This window comes from Procambarus clarkii, chromosome 46 (genome assembly GCF_040958095.1).
Source record: "Procambarus clarkii isolate CNS0578487 chromosome 46, FALCON_Pclarkii_2.0, whole genome shotgun sequence".
Taxonomy (NCBI): Eukaryota; Metazoa; Arthropoda; class Malacostraca; order Decapoda; family Cambaridae; genus Procambarus; species Procambarus clarkii.
Window position 1 is genome coordinate 15269871 of NC_091195.1, and position 20936 is coordinate 15290806.

The 20936-nt window shown below is 41.3% G+C and overlaps 1 protein-coding gene across 1 annotated transcript in view; it reads left to right on the forward strand.

Annotated features, from left to right (window-relative positions):
* The first annotated feature begins 588 nt into the window (after positions 1–588).
* fry (Protein furry) overlaps positions 589–20936 on the forward strand; it is a 542054-nt gene continuing 521706 nt past the window's right edge. Inside the window, 2 exon segments of the mRNA XM_069301552.1 lie at positions 589–679; positions 18824–19045. Of these exon segments, the coding sequence (XP_069157653.1) occupies positions 18841–19045 (205 nt within the window). The 5' untranslated portion in view covers positions 589–679; positions 18824–18840.

Here is a 20936-nt window from a genome sequence, read left to right on the forward strand (position 1 = left end):
GGCTGTTTAACGGTAAAAAAGGCAATTATATCAAAATCTAGATATAAGAAAAATATACAAAAACAATGCAAAAAATTCAAATTCAGATTGAAAATTCAAAGATAGAAAAGATCATCAGGGCAAATGGGGGGACCTTTGACAAGCCGCCAGCTTCCTGTCCTCGTCGAGGCCATAGTGGCCCTCAGGTAAATTCAGGTAAACCCATGGAACCGCCTACCCGCTGAATAGTAAACGCCAAATCTCTTCTGGGTTTTAATTAAAATACAGCTGGAGAAGATCATCAGGGCAAATGGAGGGGACTTTGACAAACCGCCGGCGTCCTGCCCTCGTCGAGGCCACTAGTATTAGTGACCCTCAGTTAAATGTAAAATATCTGTATAAGGCCTTTTGATTACAATCGAGTTAGTACTGTATTGACAATCTATTACTCATCCGTATGCAATATTGTTAAATTAAATGCATAATTTAAGTCAACTGTAAATCAGTTTTTAAACATTTAAAAATATAAATATATTATTTAATTAATATAAATGCGGCTGGTGTTTAAATGTGTGTCGTAGTTCGTAAAGAAGTATATTGAAGGGGCGGATGGAAGTGGAAGTCGACGGGGATGCATTCGGACACCGCAGTGGTTGTGTTTACATCCTGTGATGGACGTTGCTCGCCCGACTTCCGACAGGTAATGTCTTGCCTTATTCTCTTGTCTGGCAGTTTCTGTAGCTATTTAGCATACGTCTCTTTTAGTTCAAACTCTATTTTAATGGAGCTACGATTGTTGAGTTTGTGGTTGAGTTCTGTATTCATTTGCCAGCCTGATGTTTATGGATGTCACCCGCCCTGGGAAGAGAAGTAGAATCGATGCAAACTGCGACAGCTCGATTATTTTCTTAGTGTCAAGCTTAGGTAAACACAGCAGTGTATTGCTACCCTATTCTATATGAAGGATTACAAAGTGTAAATAACATCCTAGCTATTAGTTCATCTAATATCCCAATCTCACAGGATATGTTAGTCATACTTGAAATCAGGAGAACATCAAATGCGAGGCTGATCCATTAGCCTTCACTAGCACACTCTGGGTAGAGTACAAGGATATCTTTCAATTTTCGTGAGTTTGAAATAGTTACAGAGCTCAAAGTTCCTCATACCATTTGGTCTGAAATCACTGATAACAGGGTAATCACATATATAGTGTTGGATGTGGCCCTTGTGGATTTGTTCATAGTGTTGGAGAGTATGTCCCAGCTCATGTTCACAGTTTACAGTTGGAATACAGCTTAATTCTGACAATTACAGTCACACTGTCTAGTGGATGTTTCATGCTGCCCATACATAAGATTCTCGGTTCTAAACATGTCATAGCGTTTTATACTCATCCTTTTTGGCCTTTGAGTGTCAGTAACTGATCCTCCATAGTCTTTAAGTGTTGGGATTCATTACCTGCAGCCACCTGCCATAGATATTGATATCCCAGCCTAATTCTGGCAATTACAATGTCACACTGTCTAGTGGATGATTTATGCTGCCCGTACATATAGTTCTCGGGTCTAAACATGTCATAGCTCTTTATACTTGTGCTTTCTGGCCCTTGAGTGTCAGTGACTGCTCTTCTGTCATTCCTAATTTCCTAAAATACAGTGGTTTTTACAGCAGAGATTAGAATGCCGATGTCGAACTTAATTTCAGGCTTATACTTGCAGTTTTAGCTGCCTTGTCTTTGTCATCATGCTGGACAAGACCTATGTGAGACAGTATCCATACAAATGAGACTAAAACTCTTGCTCTGTGTATTAATGGTGGTGTTTATATTGGATGATATAACATTCCTAGTATCTATTTTGCATGTTGGGTTTTAAAGTGCTTGAAGAATTGACTTTGAATCAGAGAAAGTTACTCCTCCCCCTGTTCTTCAGTGTGTTAGTGGCAAGTTGTAGTGCAGCTAATTCTGGATGTGTGAAGTTAAGCCAGTTATTCAGTCTCACACTTATGGTCTGTGTACATTAATAATAATAATTCATTGTGTTGGGAGACAGGCAGCTAGTTTATACATACTGTACATGTTAGGATTACATCGAGGTCCCTTTCCCCCAACGTTAAATTTCTGACCCCACCCACGATGCAACCCCACAACAAGCTCACCAACTCCTGGGTACCTATTTACTGCTAGGTGAACAGGTGTATTAGGTGATAGGAAATGTGCCCAACCATTTCTGTCCCGCCCGGAATTCAAACCAGGAATTCTCGATTGTAAGTCGAGAAGGAACCCAACTGTACTACCGGGATCCTTTAAACATTGACAACATATGTTGTCTTCATATATTCTACAGGCTGCTGCAGCCTGACCTGCAGTCATGTGAACAGACCCATCAGTGTAAGCATATTGCTTGTGAGGTCATAAATTATTTAAAAAGGAATTAATAGTTTCAAGTGTTGTTGCTTTGAAGAGTGTTGAGTTTTCCTTACTCTTTTTGCTGATGGGTGTCTAAGACACTCGTATTTCAGGGTAGAGATGTAATGGAATATCATTAGCTAGTTCATTGCGTACAACAGGAATATTCAGTTTAATGAGATTGGCAACAATTCTACTCAACCAGCTTGCATATAGAATGCCTGCTAATGTATTCGCAACACTTTCCCACCTACAAACAGCACCAGTCGGTTTCTCTCTAAGGAGTGTGGGTGATGTTGGATATCATCCCCCCTACACAGAAGGTAGTAGTGAGCTGCTCAATTTTTTCACATATGGGTGGGAGTTTCAGCTTCTCCCTCATGTTGATGATTCTTGTGCATCTGGAGGCTCAAGAATTATCCTCATGTCTTCATTTTGAATTTTCTCAAAAGCTTTCAGTGTATTGCTGGGGAGATTAATAAAGTTTAGGTGCATGATAGTCAACTAGTGACTTAATGAACTTCATGTAGAATATTCTGGCATATTATGGAATGTAACTAAATTGTAAAGCACCCCATAGGTCTGTAATTAAATTGTGCAGGACCCCATGCATATGTAACTAAATTGTGCAGGACCCCATGCGTCTGTAACCATTTTGCATGGTACCCGGCAAGGAGCCGGTCAGCCGAGTGGACAGCACACTGGACTTGTGATCCTGTGGTCCCGGGTTCGATCCCGGGCACCAGCGAGAAACAATGGGCAGAGTTTCTTTCACCCTATGCCCCTGTTACCTAGCAGTAAAATAGGTACCTGGGTGCTAGTCAGCTGTCACAGGCTGCTTCCTGGGGGTGGAGGCCTGGTCGAGGACCGGGTCGCAGGGACACTAAAGCCCCGTAATCATCTCAAGATAACCTCGAGAAGATACCCTTTGGGTCTGTAAATTGTGCAGCATCCCATAGCTCTGAAGCTAAATGTCTGACATCAAACCTGTCGATTACTTCAGTGTTGCTTGTTAAGATTTCTCTGGTGATGGTCTGGTTGTGTGAGGAGATTATATGTTCCTTAATGGAGCCCTGTTGCTTGTGCATAGTTAATCATCTGGAGAGGGAGAGAGAGAGAGAGAGAGAGAGAAAAAAAGAAAGAAAGAAAGAGAGAGGGAGAGAGGGAGAGAGAGAGGGAGAGAGAGAGGGAGAGAGAGAGGGAGAGAGAGAGGGAGAGAGAGAGAGAGAGAGAGGGAGAGAGAGAAGGAGAGGGAGAGAGGGAGGGATGGAGAGAGAGAGAGGGAGGGATGGAGAGAGAGAGAGAGGGAGAGGGAGAGAGAGGGGGAGGGAGAGAGAGGGAGAGGGAGAGATGGAGAGAGAGAGAGAGAGGGACGGAGAGAGAGAGAGGGAGGGACTGAGAGAGAGAGAGAGGGAGAGAGAGAGAGAGAGAGAGAGAGAGAGGGAGGGAGGGAGAGGGGGAGGGAGAAAGAGAGTGGGAGGGAGAGAGAGAGAGTGAGTGGGAGGGAGGGAGAGGGAGAGAGAGAGAGAGTGAGAGAGGGAGAGAGAGAGGGAGAGAGAGAGAGAGAGGGAGAGAGAGAGAGAGAGAGAGAGAAGAGAGATTTGTTATTCTCTTTGATTTGAGATTCTTATTTGTCTCGCGCGTGCGCGCGCACACACACACACACACACACACACACACACACACACACACACACACACACACACACACACACACACACACACACACAAAATAGTGTTTGCAAATGAGGCCACAAAGGATAAGATTCTAACAAGGAAGAGCCACCTGCAATATGTGGGAGAATTAAAAAAAAGTATTCCTCCAGAGGGACATGACGAGGGAGGAGAGAGCCATGGCTGCAGAAGAAAGGAAAAAGCGCAGGGCGAGAGGAGAAAACCAGGAAAACACAGCTCCCAACACAACATCCCCAGTTGTGAGGGGGGAACCCACAACCAGCAACCCAATACCACCAGAGGGGAGGGGCAACTCCACCACCCTCCTCTACATAGAAACGCCCCAACCCCAAACCCTCCCTGCCCCCACTCAAATGTTCATCCAACTCTCCCTTCCCCTCACCCCACTCCCACCCTGCTACCCCTCCCCTACTCCACCATGTCCCCCATCCCCCCCTTTCCCCCACTGTCCTCCCTCCCCCTTCATCCCATACCCTCCCTGTCCCCCCTTCACTTGACCCCCCCCCCACCTCTCACTCCAATATCCTATGAGACCCCGTTACCCACCCCACAAATCCTCACGCCCATGGAACAGTTTGATCCATCAGCAGAACGCTCACCAAAAAGGGAACATGAGAAGGGACAGAAAAAAGTGAGTATCAAGGCAATGTCCACTAACATAGATGGGATTACAAATAAAACAAATGAACTTGGAGAATGGGTACTTGAAGAAAACCCAGACATAATAGCACTCACAGAAACAAAGTTAACAAAAACCATAACGTAGTGTTTCCACAGGACTACTGTGTTGTGAGGAAAGAGAGAGAAGGAAGAGGAGGTGGTGGTATAGCTCTACTGGTAAGAAAAGGCTGGGATTTTGAGGAGATGGTTATTCAGGGCTGTGAAGGTTTCAGTGACTACATAACAGGTACAATAGCAACTGGAGGACAAAAAATTATACTCGCAGTCATATATATAACCAGCCACCAAATGACAGAAGACCCAGACAGGAATATGATAGAAACAACATGGCCACCATTAACATAATAGAGAACAGCATCTCTCGCTAGTAGGAATGGATCTGGACTACTAATCATGGGGACTTTAATCACAGGAAGATGGATTGGGAAAACAGTCCCGCATGGAGGACCAGATACATGAGCTAAGCTGCTGGACGGGGCCACAAGACACTTTCTAAGCCAACACATCAAGGGACCGACAAGAATGAGAGAGGAGGATGAACCAGCTATGCTTGATCTAATATTTATCCTCAATGAGTGGGATATAAGGGAAGTTAAGATGGAAGCCCCCTTGGGAATGAGTGATCACAGTGTATTGATCTTTGAGTACTTGGTAGAGCTTGGACTTATCTCCCCCCAAAAAAGAACTAGAAAACAAAAGGCTAGCATACCGTAAGAGGAATTATGAGGAGATGAGAAGTTTCCTAAGAGATATACCATGGGACACAGACCTCAGAGCTAAGTCTGTACAAGACATGATGGACTATGTCACCCAAAAATGTCAGGAGGCTGTAAGCAGGTTTGTCCCAGCCCGACAGGAAAAAACAGAGAAGCAAAGGAAGAATCCGTGGTTTAATAAGGAATGTATGAAAGCAAAGGAGCAAAACAAAAGGGCATGGAGGAACTTCCGTAATAACAGAACACCAGAAAGTAGAGAGAGATACCAGAGAACCAGGAACGAGTATGTCAGTGTGAGAAGAGCAGCTGAGAAAAGGTATGAAAATGATATAGCTAATAAAGCCAAGACCGAACCCAAGCTACTACACAGTCACATAAGGAGGAAGACAACAGTGAAGGAACAGGTGATGAAACTTAGGGTGGGCGAGGACAGGTACACAGAGAATGACAAAGAGGTGTGTGAAGAACTCAACAAAAGGTTCCAGGAGGTCTTTACAATAGAACAGGGAGATGTCGCGGCGCTAGAAGAGGTGGCAGCAAACCAGGTGACCTTGGATAGGTTCGAAATTACAAGAGATGAGGTCAAGAAGCACCTATTGGAGCTGGATGTGAGAAAAGCTGTTGGGCCGGATGGAATCTCGCCATGGGTATTGAAAGAGTGTGCAGGAGCACTTTGCCTACCACTCTCCATAGTGTATAGTAGGTCACTGGAAACGGGGGACACTGCCAGAAATATGGAAGACTGCTAATGTAGTACCAATATACAAAAAGGGTGACAGACAAGAGGCACTGAACTACAGGCCAGTGTCCTTAACTTGTATACCATGCAAGGTGATGGAGAAGATTGTGAGAAAAAACCTAGTAACACATCTGGAGAGAAGAGACTTCGTGACAACCCATCAACATGGGTTCAGGGAGGGTAAATCTTGCCTTACAGGATTGATAGAATTCTACGATCAGGTGACAAAGATTAAACAAGAAAGAGAAGGGTGGGCGGACTGCATTTTTTTGGACTGTCGGAAAGCCTTTGACACAGTACCCCATAAAAGGTTGATGCATAAGCTAGAGAAACAGGCAGGAGTAACTGGTAGGGCGCTCCAGTGGATAAGGGAGTACCTAAACAATAGGAAGCAGAGAGTTACAGTGAGGGGTGAGACCTCAGACTGGCGTGAAGTCACCAGTGGAGTCCCACAGGGCTCTGTACTTGGACCTATCCTGTTTCTGATATACGTAAATGATCTCCCAGAGGGTATAGACTCATTCCTCTCAATGTTTGCTGACGACGCCAAAATTATGAGAAGGATTAAGACAGAGGAGGACAGCTTGAGGCTTCAAGGAGACCTGGACAAGCTGCAGGAATGGTCGAACAAATGGCTGTTAGAGTTTAATCCAAGCAAATGTAATGTAATGAAGATAGGGGTAGGAAGCAGGAGACCAGATACAAGGTATCACTTGGGAGATGAAATACTTCAAGAGTCCGAGAGAGAGAAAGACCTGGGGGTAGATATCACGCCAGACCTGTCCCCTGATGCTCACATCAAGAGGATAACAGCAGCAGCATATGCCAGGTTGGCTAACATAAGAACGGCCTTTAGAAACTTGTGTAAGGAATCTTTCAGAACATTATATACCACATATGTCAGACCAATCCTGGAGTATGCGGCACCAGCATGGAGTCCATATCTAGTCAAGCATAAGACTAAAATGGAAAAGGTTCAAAGGTTTGCCACCAGACTAGTACCCGAGCTGAGAGGTATGAGCTACGAGGAGAGACTACGGGAATTAAACCTCACTTCGTTGGAAGACAGAAGAGTTAGGGGGGGACATGATCACCACATTCAAGATCCTCAAGGGAATTGACAGGGTTGATAAAGACAGGCTGTTTAACACAAGGGGGCACACGCACTAGGGGACACAGGTGGAAACTGAGTGCCCAAATGAGCCACAGAGATATTAGAAAGAACTTTTTTAGTGTCAGAGTGGTTGACAAATGGAATGCATTAGGAAATGATGTGGTGGAGGCTGACTCCATACACAGTTTCAAGTGTAGATATGAAAGAGCCCAATAGGCTCAGGAACCTGTACACCTGTTGATTGACAGTTGAGAGGCGGAACCAAAGAGCCAGAGCTCAACCCCTGCAAGGACAACTAGGTGAGTACAACTAGGTGAGTATACACACACACACACACACACACACACACTTGTTACACAAGATATAAGGAAAGGAGGTGTTCTTGGCAGGTTAGAGATAATTGAGGACATGCAAAAGAAGTATGAAGAAAAAGTGCTTAAATTAGAAGAGGACAATGGAGCTCTTTGGAGTGAGCTTTGCACTCTAAAAGGGAGTATGCTTCAACAAGGTAAGATTATTACTGCATTAACAGACAAGGTAACAAATCAGGAGGAGCAAATCAAGGAACTAGTGAAAGAAAATGAGGCATGGAAAGTGAAGTGTGGTGACTTTGAAGAAATAAACAAGAAGATAGACTCATATGGTGAACAACTCCAAGCAAGCCTAAGGGCTAACATAGAGTTAGGTAAGGATCTCCAACTGGAAACTTCACTGACAACTCACATAGAGGAGGTGAATAAAGAACTAGAAAAGTATAAAGAAGAAATAAAAGCGACATATGCTCAAGTTGTAAAAGAGAAAGAGACTATCAAAGAAGTGTGTTCGGAAGTCAAAACCAGAAATGACCAACAAGAAGCAGAAATTAGGCAAGCAATTAGGAAAGAACTGGTTACCAACAGTAAACTGGTACAAAACACTGCAGATAGAACTAAGTCCATAATCATTTTTGGATGTTTAGAGAAGGAAATTTCATCTAGGGTGGACCGAGCGGCAGAAGAGATGAAAATCATAGAGAAAATAGTAGGTTTAGGAGAAGGCTCAAAGGAAAATGTCAGTGATTTTAGAAGAATAGGAAAATATGAGAAAGAAAAGAACCGCCCCTTAAGGGTGACCTTTAATGGAGTGAAAAACATGATGGAAGTGCTAAGAAATGCCAGGAAACTGCAGAGTGATGAGGTTGGCAAATCTTGGTCAATAAGATAAGACCTCTCCAAGGAAGACAGAGAAAAGCTGAAAATGAACTTAATTGAGGCAAAACGGCTAAATGGGGATAGAAATGAAGAAGACAGAAATTCTTTTTTTTACAAAGTGACAGGGACTGGAAAGCTTGTGAAATGGTACATAAAAACAAAGCAACAAGATCAGTAGTGGAAGGGGGAGTAAAGAGCAAAGGAAAAGGGAACATGTTCCTGAAAATTGTATATACCAACATAGATGGAGTGAGGTCAAAAACTTTGGAGTTGCAAGATATAATCCAGCTTAGGGTCCCAGATATTGTTGCATTATCAGAAACGAAACTTGAAGGAAATATAATAAATGAAGTCATATTCCCAAGAGGCTACTCAGTTTGGAGACGTGACAGGAAAACTAGGAAGGGAGGAGGAGTGGCTGTACTGGTGAAAAAACACCTGAAGGTAAAAGAGTTAATATTTGAAAACCCTCGAGATATTGACATAATGGCATTGCAGGTTTGGAATCAGGATGATAACCTGATAATTGTAAATACCTACAGCCCACCAGCAAGCAACACGTGGACAAAGGAAGAACTGGATGACAAACGAGAGGGCCTCATAATGGTCATGAGAGATATTATTGTACAAGCAGATAAAGATAAATCACGACTGTTGATACTGGGGGACTTCAACTTTAGAGCAATAGACTGGGAGGCCTATGAAGCAAGAACGGAGGACTTTTGGACATGCAGATTTGTGAACCTCATTCTGGAGACATTCTTGTATCAACACATAAAGCAAGCCACAAGAATGAGGGAAGGAGATATACCGTCAGTACTGGATCTAGTATTCACCAGGAAAGAAGAAGAGATTTTTGACATCCAGTACCTTCCTCCCTTGGGAAAGAGTGATCACGTCCTGTTAGACATTAAATATGCTTTAAGATATCATCTAGAAGAAAATGGGGACATTGAAACAGTTGATAAACTCGATTTAAAGAGAGGCAACTATGGGGAACTTCGAAATTTTTTTAATGAGTGTAATTGGACAGAATTGTTGCTAGGCAGGGAAGTAAATGAAATGTATGCCAAATTTTTAAAAATATACGAGGAAGGCACACAAACATTCATACCAAAACAGAGATGCAGGACCAGAAAACAGGATTGGTTCGACAGAAATTGTGAGAGGGCAAGAGACCAAAAGACACAAAAATGGAATCAGTATAGGAAGAGGCCAAACCCCCAAACATACCAGCGATACAAAGATGCGAGAAACAATTATACAGCAGTAAGGAGAGAGGCAGAAAGAAATTTTGAAAAAGGGATAGCAGATAAATGTAAAACAGAACCGGGCCTATTCTACAAATTCATAAACAACAAATTGCAGGTAAAGGATAATATCCAGAGGTTGGAAATGGGAAACAGATTCACGGAAAATGAAAAGGAAATGTGTGAAACATTAAATGAAAAGTTCCAAAGTGTGTTTGTACAAAATGAAATCTTCAGAGAACCAGACACAATAAGAATTCCAGAGAACAACATAGAGCGGATAGAGGTGTCTAGAGATGAAGTGGAAAATATGCTAAAGGAGCTCGGGAGGAACAAAGCAGCTGGCCCAGATGGCGTTTCACCATGGGTTCTGAGAGAATGTGCATCTGAGCTCAGCATTCCACTTCACCTGATCTTTCAGGCATCCCTGTGTACAGGAATCGTAGCAGACGTGTGGAAACAGGCTAACATAGTTCCAATCTACAAAAGTGGCAGCAGGGAAGACCCCCTCAATTATAGACCTGTATCATTGACAAGTGTAATAGTGAAAGTATTGGAAAAGCTAATCAAAACTAAATGGGTAGAACACCTGGAGAGAAATGATATAATATCAGACAGACAGTATGGTTTTCGATCAGGAAGATCCTGTGTATCGAATTTACTCAGTTTCTATGATCGGGCCACAGAGATATTACAGGAAAGAGATGGCTGGGTTGACTGCATCTATCTGGACCTAAAAAAGGCTTTCGACAGAGTTCCACATAAGAGGTTGTTCTGGAAACTGGAAAATATTGGAGGGGTGACAGGTAAGCTTCTATCATGGATGAAAAATTTTCTGACTGATAGAAAAATGAGGGCAGTAATCAGAGGCAATGTATCGGAATGGAGAAATGTCACAAGTGGAGTACCACAGGGTTCAGTTCTTGCACCAGTGATGTTTATTGTGTACATAAATGATCTACCAGTTGGTATACAGAATTATATGAACATGTTTGCTGATGATGCTAAGATAATAGGAAGGATAAGAAATTTAGATGATTGTCATGCCCTTCAAGAAGACCTGGACAAAATAAGTATATGGAGCACCACTTGGCAAATGGAATTTAATGTTAATAAATGTCATGTTATGGAATGTGGAATAGGAGAACATAGACCCCACACAACCTATATATTATGTGAGAAATCTTTAAAGAATTCTGATAAAGAAAGAGATCTAGGAGTGGTTCTAGATAGAAAACTATCACCTGAGGACCACATTAAGAATATTGTGCAAGGAGCCTATGCAATGCTTTCTAACTTCAGAATTGCATTTAAATACATGGATGGCGATATACTAAAGAAATTGTTCATGACTTTTGTTAGGCCAAAGCTAGAATATGCAGCTGTTGTGTGGTGCCCATATCTTAAGAAGCACATCAACAAACTGGAAAAGGTGCAAAGACATGCTACTAAGTGGCTCCCAGAACTGAAGGGCAAGAGCTACGAGGAGAGGTTAGAAGCATTAAATATGCCAAAACTAGAAGACAGAAGAAAAAGAGGTGATATGATCACTACGTACAAAATAGTAACAGGAATTGATAAAATCGACAGGGAAGACTTCCTGAGACCTGGAACTTCAAGAACAAGAGGCCATAGATTTAAACTAGCTAAACACAGATGCCGAAGAAATATAAGAAAATTCACCTTCGCAAATAGAGTGGTAGACGGTTGGAACAAGTTAAGTGAGAAGGTGGTGGAGGCCAAGACCGTCAGTAGTTTCAAAGCGTTATATGACAAAGAGTGCTGGGAAGACGGGACACCACGAGCGTAGCTCTCATCCTGTAATTACCTAAGTGTAGTTACAGGATGAGAGCTACGCTCGTGGTGTCCCGTCTTCCCAGCACTCTTTGTCATATAACGCTTTGAAACTACTGACTGTCTTGGCCTCCACCAATAAGAAAAAAAACATTGAGGCCATGCAGTTGGATCGAACTATCGTCCCTGGACTCTGCAGGGATACGCACTACCGACTGAACCATGATGAGATATACAACTGTAACTACACTTAGGTAATTACACTTAGGTAATTACACACACACACACACACACACACACACACACACACACACTCACTCACTCGCTCGCTCGCTCGCTGGCTGGCTGGCTGGCTGGCTGGAGCAGAGGAGCTCCAGCATATTTCAACAGTCCTAAGTATTGTAGTACAGGTTGATGGTAGTGAGTGGTGTCCCAGAGAACATAAAGGTATAGTGCTCTTGAAAAATAGGTGAGATAACAGGAAAGTGCTAAGGGAAGTGAAAAAGTGGATGAGAAAAAGTTGCCCTCGTGTTTACAGTGCAGAGAAGAACATTCAAGATGGCCACTGACAAGGGGAAAAACAAAACAGAGCTTGATTTTGAGGGATTCAATGAAGAAAGCATTGATATTAGCAGTCTACGTAACAAGTTGGTAAATTTAGATACTATAGTGAACTCTCATGTAGAAATAATTAGTAAATTGAAAGAAAGTAATGACCATTTGAATAGCAAAGTTTTATGTCTTGAGGGTTTAGTGAAAGACTTGCGCAAGGATAAGAATCAATTGGAAACAAATTGCAAAGCCATGGAAGAAGAAAATAAACTCTTAAAAATAGCTTTGGAAGAAGTTAAAGTAAATTTAAACATAAATGACTACAATAGGTTAGGCAAGGAAATTCAACAGGAGAAACAGCTTTTGTCAGCACAGATGGAGGAAGTTACACAGGGAATAGAACAGTGCAAGAAAGATATGCAACTCACTTATGCACAAGTGGCCAAGGAGAAGGAAAAAGTAGAAGAAGCAGTAAAGGAAGTCAGACACTGCAGCAACCAAGATAAAACAAACATTAGGCTGGAAGTGAGAAAAGAATTGGCATCTAACCCGAAGTTGGTGCAAAACACAGTTGATCGCAGTAAGTCCCTGATCATTTTTGGCTGCAAAGAAAAGGCGATAACATCTAGGTCAGAAAGAGCTGTAGAAGAAGCTAAAGTAGTAGATAAAATTGTTGGCCTCGTGGAAGGTCTTACAACCATAGAGAATGTGTGCGACTACAGGAGAATAGGCAGATATGTAAAAGGGAAAGATCGACCTTTGAGGATCACCCTAAACGGTGCCAAACAGATGGAAGAAGTACTAAGGAATGCTAGAAAATTGCAAAGTGATGAGGATGGGAACGGGTGGTCGTTAAGACGAGATCTTTCAAAAGAAGATAGAGAGAAGCTGAAACTGAACCTCGCCGAGGCAAAACATTTAAATGAGAGCAGGAATGAAGAAGAAATAAATTCTTTTTTCTACAAAGTGATAGGGGTAGGCAAACCAGTAAAGTGGTACATAAAGGCAAACCAACAAAATCAATAGAGAGAGGGGGAGTGAAGAATAAGGAGAGGGGGAACAAGTTCCTGAAGATTGCATACACCAACATAGATGGAGTGAGATCGAAGATACTGGAGTTAAGTGATGTAATACAGCTGCAGACACCAGACATTGTTGCACTCACGGAGACAAAACTTGAAGATGTAATTTTAAATGAGGTCATATTCCCAAGGGGCTACTCAATTTGGAGACGGGACAGAAAAATAAGGAAAGGCGGTGGCGTTGCTGTGCTGGTAAAAGAACACCTAAAGGTGAACGAAATAATGACTGCCAATCCACAAGAAGTTGACATAATAGCACTAGAGATCTGCCATGAGGATGATAAACTAATGATAATAAATGCATATAGTCCACCGCCAAGCAGCACATGGTCAAAGGAGGAGCTAGATAGTAAACGTGAAGGTCTTATAACAATAATGAGAGAGATTATAGCGAGAGCGGATAACGATAGATCACGACTGTTGATAGTCGGTGACTTCAACTTGAAATCCATAGACTGGGAAGCATATGAAGCTAAAACAGAAGATTTTTGGACCTGTAAATTTGTAGACCTCATCCTGGAAACATTCTTGTATCAACATGTTAAACAAGCTACGAGGATGAGGGAAGGGGACGTTCCCTCCATGCTAGATTTGATATTTACCAGGAAGGAGGAAGAGATATTTGACATTAAGTACCTTCCTCCCTTGGGTAAAAGTGACCATGTCTTTTTGGGAATAAAGTATGCAATGCGTTATAAGCTGGAAGAAAATAAGGAGGTTGAAGCAGTTGAAAAACCAGACTTCAGGAGAGGACATTATGGTGACCTTAGAAATTTTTTTAGTGAGTATAATTGGACAGACTTGATGCTAGGCAAGGAAGTGAATGAGATGTATGTCAAGTTTTGTGAAATATATGATAAAGGCACAAAAAAATTTATACCAGAACAGAGATGCAGGGCCAGAAAACAGGATTGGTTCGACAGAAATTGTGAGAGGGCAAGAGACCAAAAGACACAAAAATGGAATCAGTATAGGAAGAGGCCAAACCCCCAAACATACCAGCGATACAAAGATGCGAGAAACAACTATACAGCAGTAAGGAGAGAGGCAGAAAGAAATTTTGAAAAAGGGATAGCGGATAAATGTAAAACAGAACGAGGGCCTATTCTTCAAATTCATAAACAACAAATTACAGGTAAAGGATAATATCCAGAGGTTGAAAATGGGAAACAGATTCACGGAAAATGAAAAGGAAATGTGTGAAACATTAAATGAAAGTTCCAAAGTGTGTTTGTACAAAATGAAATCTTCAGAGAACCAGACACAATAAGAATTCCAGAGAACAACATAGAGCGGATAGAGGTGTCTAGAGATGAAGTGGAAAATATGCTAAAGGAGCTCGGTAAGAACAAAGCAGCTGGCCCAGATGGCGTTTCAGCATGGGTTCTGAGAGAATGTGCATCTGAGCTCAGCATTCCACTTCACCTGATCTTTCAGGCATCCCTGTGTACAGGAATCGTAGCAGACGTGTGGAAAAGGCTAACATAGTTCCAATCTACAAAAGTGGCAGCAGGGAAGACCCCCTCAATTATAGACCTGTATCATTGACAAGTGTAATAGTGAAAGTATTGGAAAAACTAATCAAAACTAAATGGGTAGAACACCTGGAGAGAAATGATATAATATCAGACAGACAGTATGGTTTTCGATCTGGAAGATCGTGTGTATCGAATTTACTCAGTTTCTATGATCGAGCCACAGATATTACAGGAAAGAGATGGTTGGGTTGACTGCATCTATCTGGACCTAAAAAAGGCTTTCGACAGAGTTCCACATAAGAGGTTGTTCTGGAAACTGGAAAATATTGGAGGGGTGACAGGTAAGCTTCTATCATGGATGAAAAATTTTCTGACTGATAGAAAAATGAGGGCAGTAATCAGAGGCAATGTATCGGAATGGAGAAATGTCACAAGTGGAGTACCACAGGGTTCAGTTCTTGCACCAGTGATGTTTATTGTGTACATAAATGATCTACCAGTTGGTATACAGAATTATATGAACATGTTTGCTGATGATGCTAAGATAATAGGAAGGATAAGAAATTTAGATGATTGTCATGCCCTTCAAGAAGACCTGGACAAAATAAGTAGATGGAGCACCACCTGGCAAATGGAATTTAATGTTAATAAATGTCATGTTATGGAATGTGGAATAGGAGAACATAGACCCCACACAACCTATATATTATGTGAGAAATCTTTAAAGAATTCTGATAAAGAAAGAGATCTAGGGGTGGTTCTAGATAGAAAACTATCACCTGAGGACCACATAAAGAATATTGTGCAAGGAGCCTATGCTATGCTTTCTAACTTCAGAATTGCATTTAAATACATGGATGGCGATATACTAAAGAAATTGTTCATGACTTTTGTTAGGCCAAAGCTAGAATATGCAGCTGTTGTGTGGTGCCCATATCTTAAGAAGCACATCAACAAACTGGAAAAGGTGCAAAGACATGCTACTAAGTGGCTCCCAGAACTGAAGGGTAAGAGCTACGAGAAGAGGTTAGAAGAATTAAATATGCCAAAACTAGAAGACAGAAGAAAAAGAGGTGATATGATCACTACGTACAAAATAGTAACAGGAATTGATAAAATCGACAGGGAAGATTTCCTGAGACCTGGCACTTCAAGAACAAGAGGTCATAGATTTAAACTAGCTAAACACGGATGCCGAAGAAATATAAGAAAATTCACCTTCGCAAATAGTGTGGTAGACGGTTGGAACAAGTTAAGTGAGAAGGTGGTGGAGGCCAAGACCGTCAGTAGTTTCAAAGCGTTATATGACAAAGAGTGCTGGGAAGACGGGACACCACGAGCGTAGCTCTCATCCTGTAACTACACTTAGGTAATTACACTTAGGTAATTACACACACACAGTGTGGGGTGGGGTGTGAGTGTGAGCTGGAGGAGGCAGAAGTCACACTGCAGCAAGCTCCTGGAAATATCGAATTACCTAAGTATTGGGCACAGGTTGAGGGCTACAGTGGTGTCCCAGGTTACATAAAGGTTCAGGGAAGAGTAAAAGCAAATAAAATACAATAAACAAGTAAAAGTGAGGGAAAATAGCCGAGTGGAAAAGTTTGTTTTGGTCTAGAACAAAAACAAAAATGGCCGCCGCCAGCACCTCCACTGAGAATGTAGACACACCAACAGATGATGGTTTCAAAGGATTCTCACCACAAGATATAAGGAAAGGAGGTGTTCTTGGCAGGTTAGAGATAATTGAGGATATGCAAAAGAAGTATGAAGAAAAAGTGCTTAAATTGGAAGAGGACAATGGAGCTCTTTGGAGTGAGCTTTGCACTCTAAAAGGGAGTATGCTTCAACAAGGTAAGATTATTACTGCATTAACAGACAAGGTAACAAATCAGGAGGAGCAAATCAAGGAACTAGTGAAAGAAAATGAGGCATGGAAAGTGAAGTGTGGTGACTTTGAAGAAATAAACAAGAAAATAGACTTATATAGTGAACAACTCCAAGCAAGCCTAAGGGCTAACATAGAGTTAGGTAAGGATCTCCAACTGGAAACTTCACTGACAACTCACATAGAGGAGGTGAATAAAGAAATAGAAAAGTATAAAGAAGAAATAAAAGCGACATATGCTGAAGTTGTAAAAGAGAAAGAGACTATCAAAGAAGTGTGTTCGGAAGTCAAAACCAGAAATGACCAACAAGAAGCAGAAATTAGGCAAGCAATTAGGAAAGAACTGGTTACCAACAGTAAACTGGTACAAAACACTGCAGATAGAACTAAGTCCATAATCATTTTTGGATGTTTAGAGAAGGAAATTTCATCTAGGGTGGACCGAGCGGCAGAAGAGATGAAAATCATAGAGAAAATAGTAGGTTTAGGAGAAGGCTCAAAGGAAAATGTCAGTGATTTTAGAAGAATAGGAAAATATGAGAAAGAAAAGAACCGCCCCTTAAGGGTGACGTTTAATGGAGTGAAAAACATGATGGAAGTGCTAAGAAATGCCAGGAAACTGCAGAGTGATGAGGTTGGCAAATTTTGGTCAATAAGACAAGACCTCTCCAAGGAAGACAGAGAAAAGCTGAAAATGAACCTAATTGAGGCAAAACGTCTAAATGGGGATAGAAATGAAGAAGACAGAAATTCTTTTTTTTACAAAGTGACAGGGACTGGAAAGCTTGTGAAATGGTACATAAAAACAAAGCAACAAGATCAGTAGTGGAAGGGGGAGTAAAGAGCAAAGAAAAAGGGAACATGTTCCTGAAAATTGTATATACCAACATAGATGGAGTGAGGTCAAAAACTTTGGAGTTGCAAGATATAATCCAGCTTAGGGTCCCAGATATTGTTGCATTATCAGAGACGAAACTTGAAGGAAATATAATAAATGAAGTCATATTCCCAAGAGGCTACTCAGTTTGGAGACGTGACAGGAAAACTAGGAAGGGAGGAGGAGTGGCTGTACTGGTGAAAAAACACCTGAAGGTAAAAGAGTTAATATTTGAAAACCCTCGAGACATTGACATAATGGCATTGCAGGTCTGGAATCAGGATGATAAGCTGATAATTGTAAATACCTACAGCCCACCAGCAAGCAACACGTGGACAAAGGAAGAACTGGATGACAAACGAGAGGGCCTCATAATGGTCATGAGAGATATTATTGTACAAGCAGATAAAGATAAATCACGACTGTTGATACTGGGGGACTTCAACTTTAGAGCAATAGACTGGGAGGCCTATGAAGCAAGAACGGAGGACTTTTGGACATGCAGATTTGTGAACCTCATTCTGGAGACATTCTTGTATCAACACATAAAGCAAGCCACAAGAATGAGGGAAGGAGATGTACCGTCAGTACTGGATCTAGTATTCACCAGGAAAGAAGAAGAGATTTTTGACATTCAGTACCTTCCTCCCTTGGGAAAGAGTGATCACGTCCTGTTAGACATTAAATATGCTTTAAGATATCATCTAGAAGAAAATGGGGACATTGAAACAGTTGATAAACTCGATTTAAGGAGAGGCAACTATGGGGAACTTCGAAATTTTTTTAATGAGTGTAATTGGACAGAATTGTTGCTAGGCAGGGAAGTAAATGAAATGTATGCCAAATTTTTAAAACTATACGAGGAAGGCACACAGGAGAGGAAAGGTTAGAGGCATTAAATATGCCAAAACTGGAAGACAGAAGAAAAAGAGGTGATATGATCACTACATATAAAATAGTAACAGGAATTGATAAAGTCGATAGGGAAGATTTCCTGAGACCTGGAACTTTAAGAACAAGAGGTCTTAGATATAAATTAGCTAAACACAGATGCCGAAGAAATATAAGAAAATTCACTTTCGCAAACAGAGTGGTAGACGATTGGAACAAGTTAGGTGAGAAGGTGGTGGAGGCCAAGACCGTCAGTAGTTTCAAAGCGTTATATGACAAAGAGTGCTGGAAAGACGGGACACCACGAGCGTAGCTCTCATCCTGTAACTACACTTGGGTAATTACACACTTCAACCCCTCCCCCCTCACTCCAGCACCCCCACCCACACATTATCATCAGAATAATAATCAGAATAGGTTGTCTACTCTCATGCAAATTTGGATATTTATCACTATTGTTGTTTACCGTGAATTCTTCTTGGTATTAGCAGGTGATATGTGAACTATGGCGGACTCCGAAGACATCACGGACGATGGTGGCTTGGCTCAGGCCGTGAATGAGGAGGTAATTGCCAGCCTCCCTGCTGCTGCTGCCATTGTTGCTGCGTCTTTAGCATCTGGCACTCACAGTTCGACTGCTTCACAGGCCACTATAACTTCCACCATATCCATCTCCTCTTCTGCCATGAACCCCACTCCACCTCCACCTGGTGAGTACAGTATGTTATGTTAAAAAGCTAATTGCTTTAATTTATATATGCAGTATCATTTAGAATTGATTCGTCCTTGTTGCTTACACTTCCTATGAGTATACATTTTATTTGTTAGTTTTTGCAATGTGTATAAGTGGAGGAGCAAAGGTAAAGCTGGTGGACTTGAACGCAGCTTCCTGCACACTGAACATGTAAGGCTTCTTGAGGCTGGCTGCCCTACTTCTGTAATTTCATTATGGGATGAACCCTTGATGCTTTTCTCTCGTTGAACCTCATAGGTAAAATATTCCATATGTACATGCTTTATGTTATATTTTAATACAGTACTTGTGTTAAGGTAATATTTAGCAGCATTTCCTTGAACTTATAAATGTGATATTTTTGTTTTGTCAAATACCGCAACTCAAGTTGCTTTTCTAAAAGCATTTGTGGGGTCTCATATGTTGCACTAAATTATGCTGCAGGGGAGGATTCAGACCTTATTGCAGTTATGCTTAAGTATGAAAATTGCACAAATGTTACCAATGTATTGATGAAAGAGCTTCAAGGAAAGTCATTGACATACTATACCTAGCAGCTGCAGATTACAGCTTTGTGAAGGACTGTTGACATGAGTTAGCCTAAGTGGAGGCTTGAGATATCTGTGTAGTGAGTGCTGTGCAACATTAACACATGTTAGCAAAGGATAAACATTTTACCAAACTCATTCCTTCATATATTTCTTATAATTGAAGAAATGATTGCAGGCTTGAAGTGTTCTCTTTATAAAATGTTTACATATTGTTGAAAATAGATATAAAATGAAGAGAACCAAAACTTTACCAACCAGTATGCGACCATCGCTAGTCATGCCACGGACAAACTGTACAAATATCAGTAGTGATAATAATAACACTCCAGCGACTCCGGAGGATACAGTCTCTCTCTACACATATCGACTGCACGTGGGAGCCCACCAGACCATCAGACTCACTCTCCAAAACCCTTCAGCCTCACCCTTAAGGTTCAAATTTTTTTCTAAATAATTTTGATTATTTTTGTTTAATAAAAAGTTGGTAACATTAATTTCTTAAGAAAACTAATAGAGTTAAGGGCATATGTTTATACAATAGAATATTGCATTTCAATTTCTATTCTATTATACAGGGTGTCCTAAAATTAGATATCTATTTCTATGAAATCCGACTCCATTAAAAACCTACACAATTTCGTGTATTTCGTTTGATACAAAAACAGATATATATATTATAATTCAAATCATAAGTACTCCTTTGATACTGTCACGTTCTGTCCATTGGCGTTTTCTTCCCCATGTTATGATGTATGGGTCTAGTTGTTTTAAATTTGTTTACAAATTCACAAACCACTTCATAGGAACGATTCTATGAAATTTCCTCGTATATCTCTCTGATTTCATTATATCGGAATCCTTTGATACGGAATGTCATAACAAAGGTGTGTTCTTGTGTATCATTACGGTATTAGGGTTAGGGTTCTGAAAAAGAGATGAAATGATTTAGAAATTTTTACATTTATAACACACATTAGCCACTGCACTGCGCCATCCGTCTTAGTCTGGTGTGTTGTAGTGCGCCACTCAACTTGTGACCAATGTTAGGATATTGTAAGACTCAAAACTCTCACGGTTACACGGGGCTTACATCCTGTTCCTCAGGACTCCAGTAAACAGAAGCCATCTTGAAAAAAAAATCGTCTGCGTCCTTAGTGGCTGTCGGAGCCTCAGTTAGTGCCAGAGCAACCAAGGATGGCACATATAGCTCCAGTGCACAGCAGAGCTGCACAAGACAGGGCCATGGCACCTCTTAATAATGACAAATAAGTACTGTAACTGCAATTATTTTGCATTGATAGTGTCGTGCATGATCCT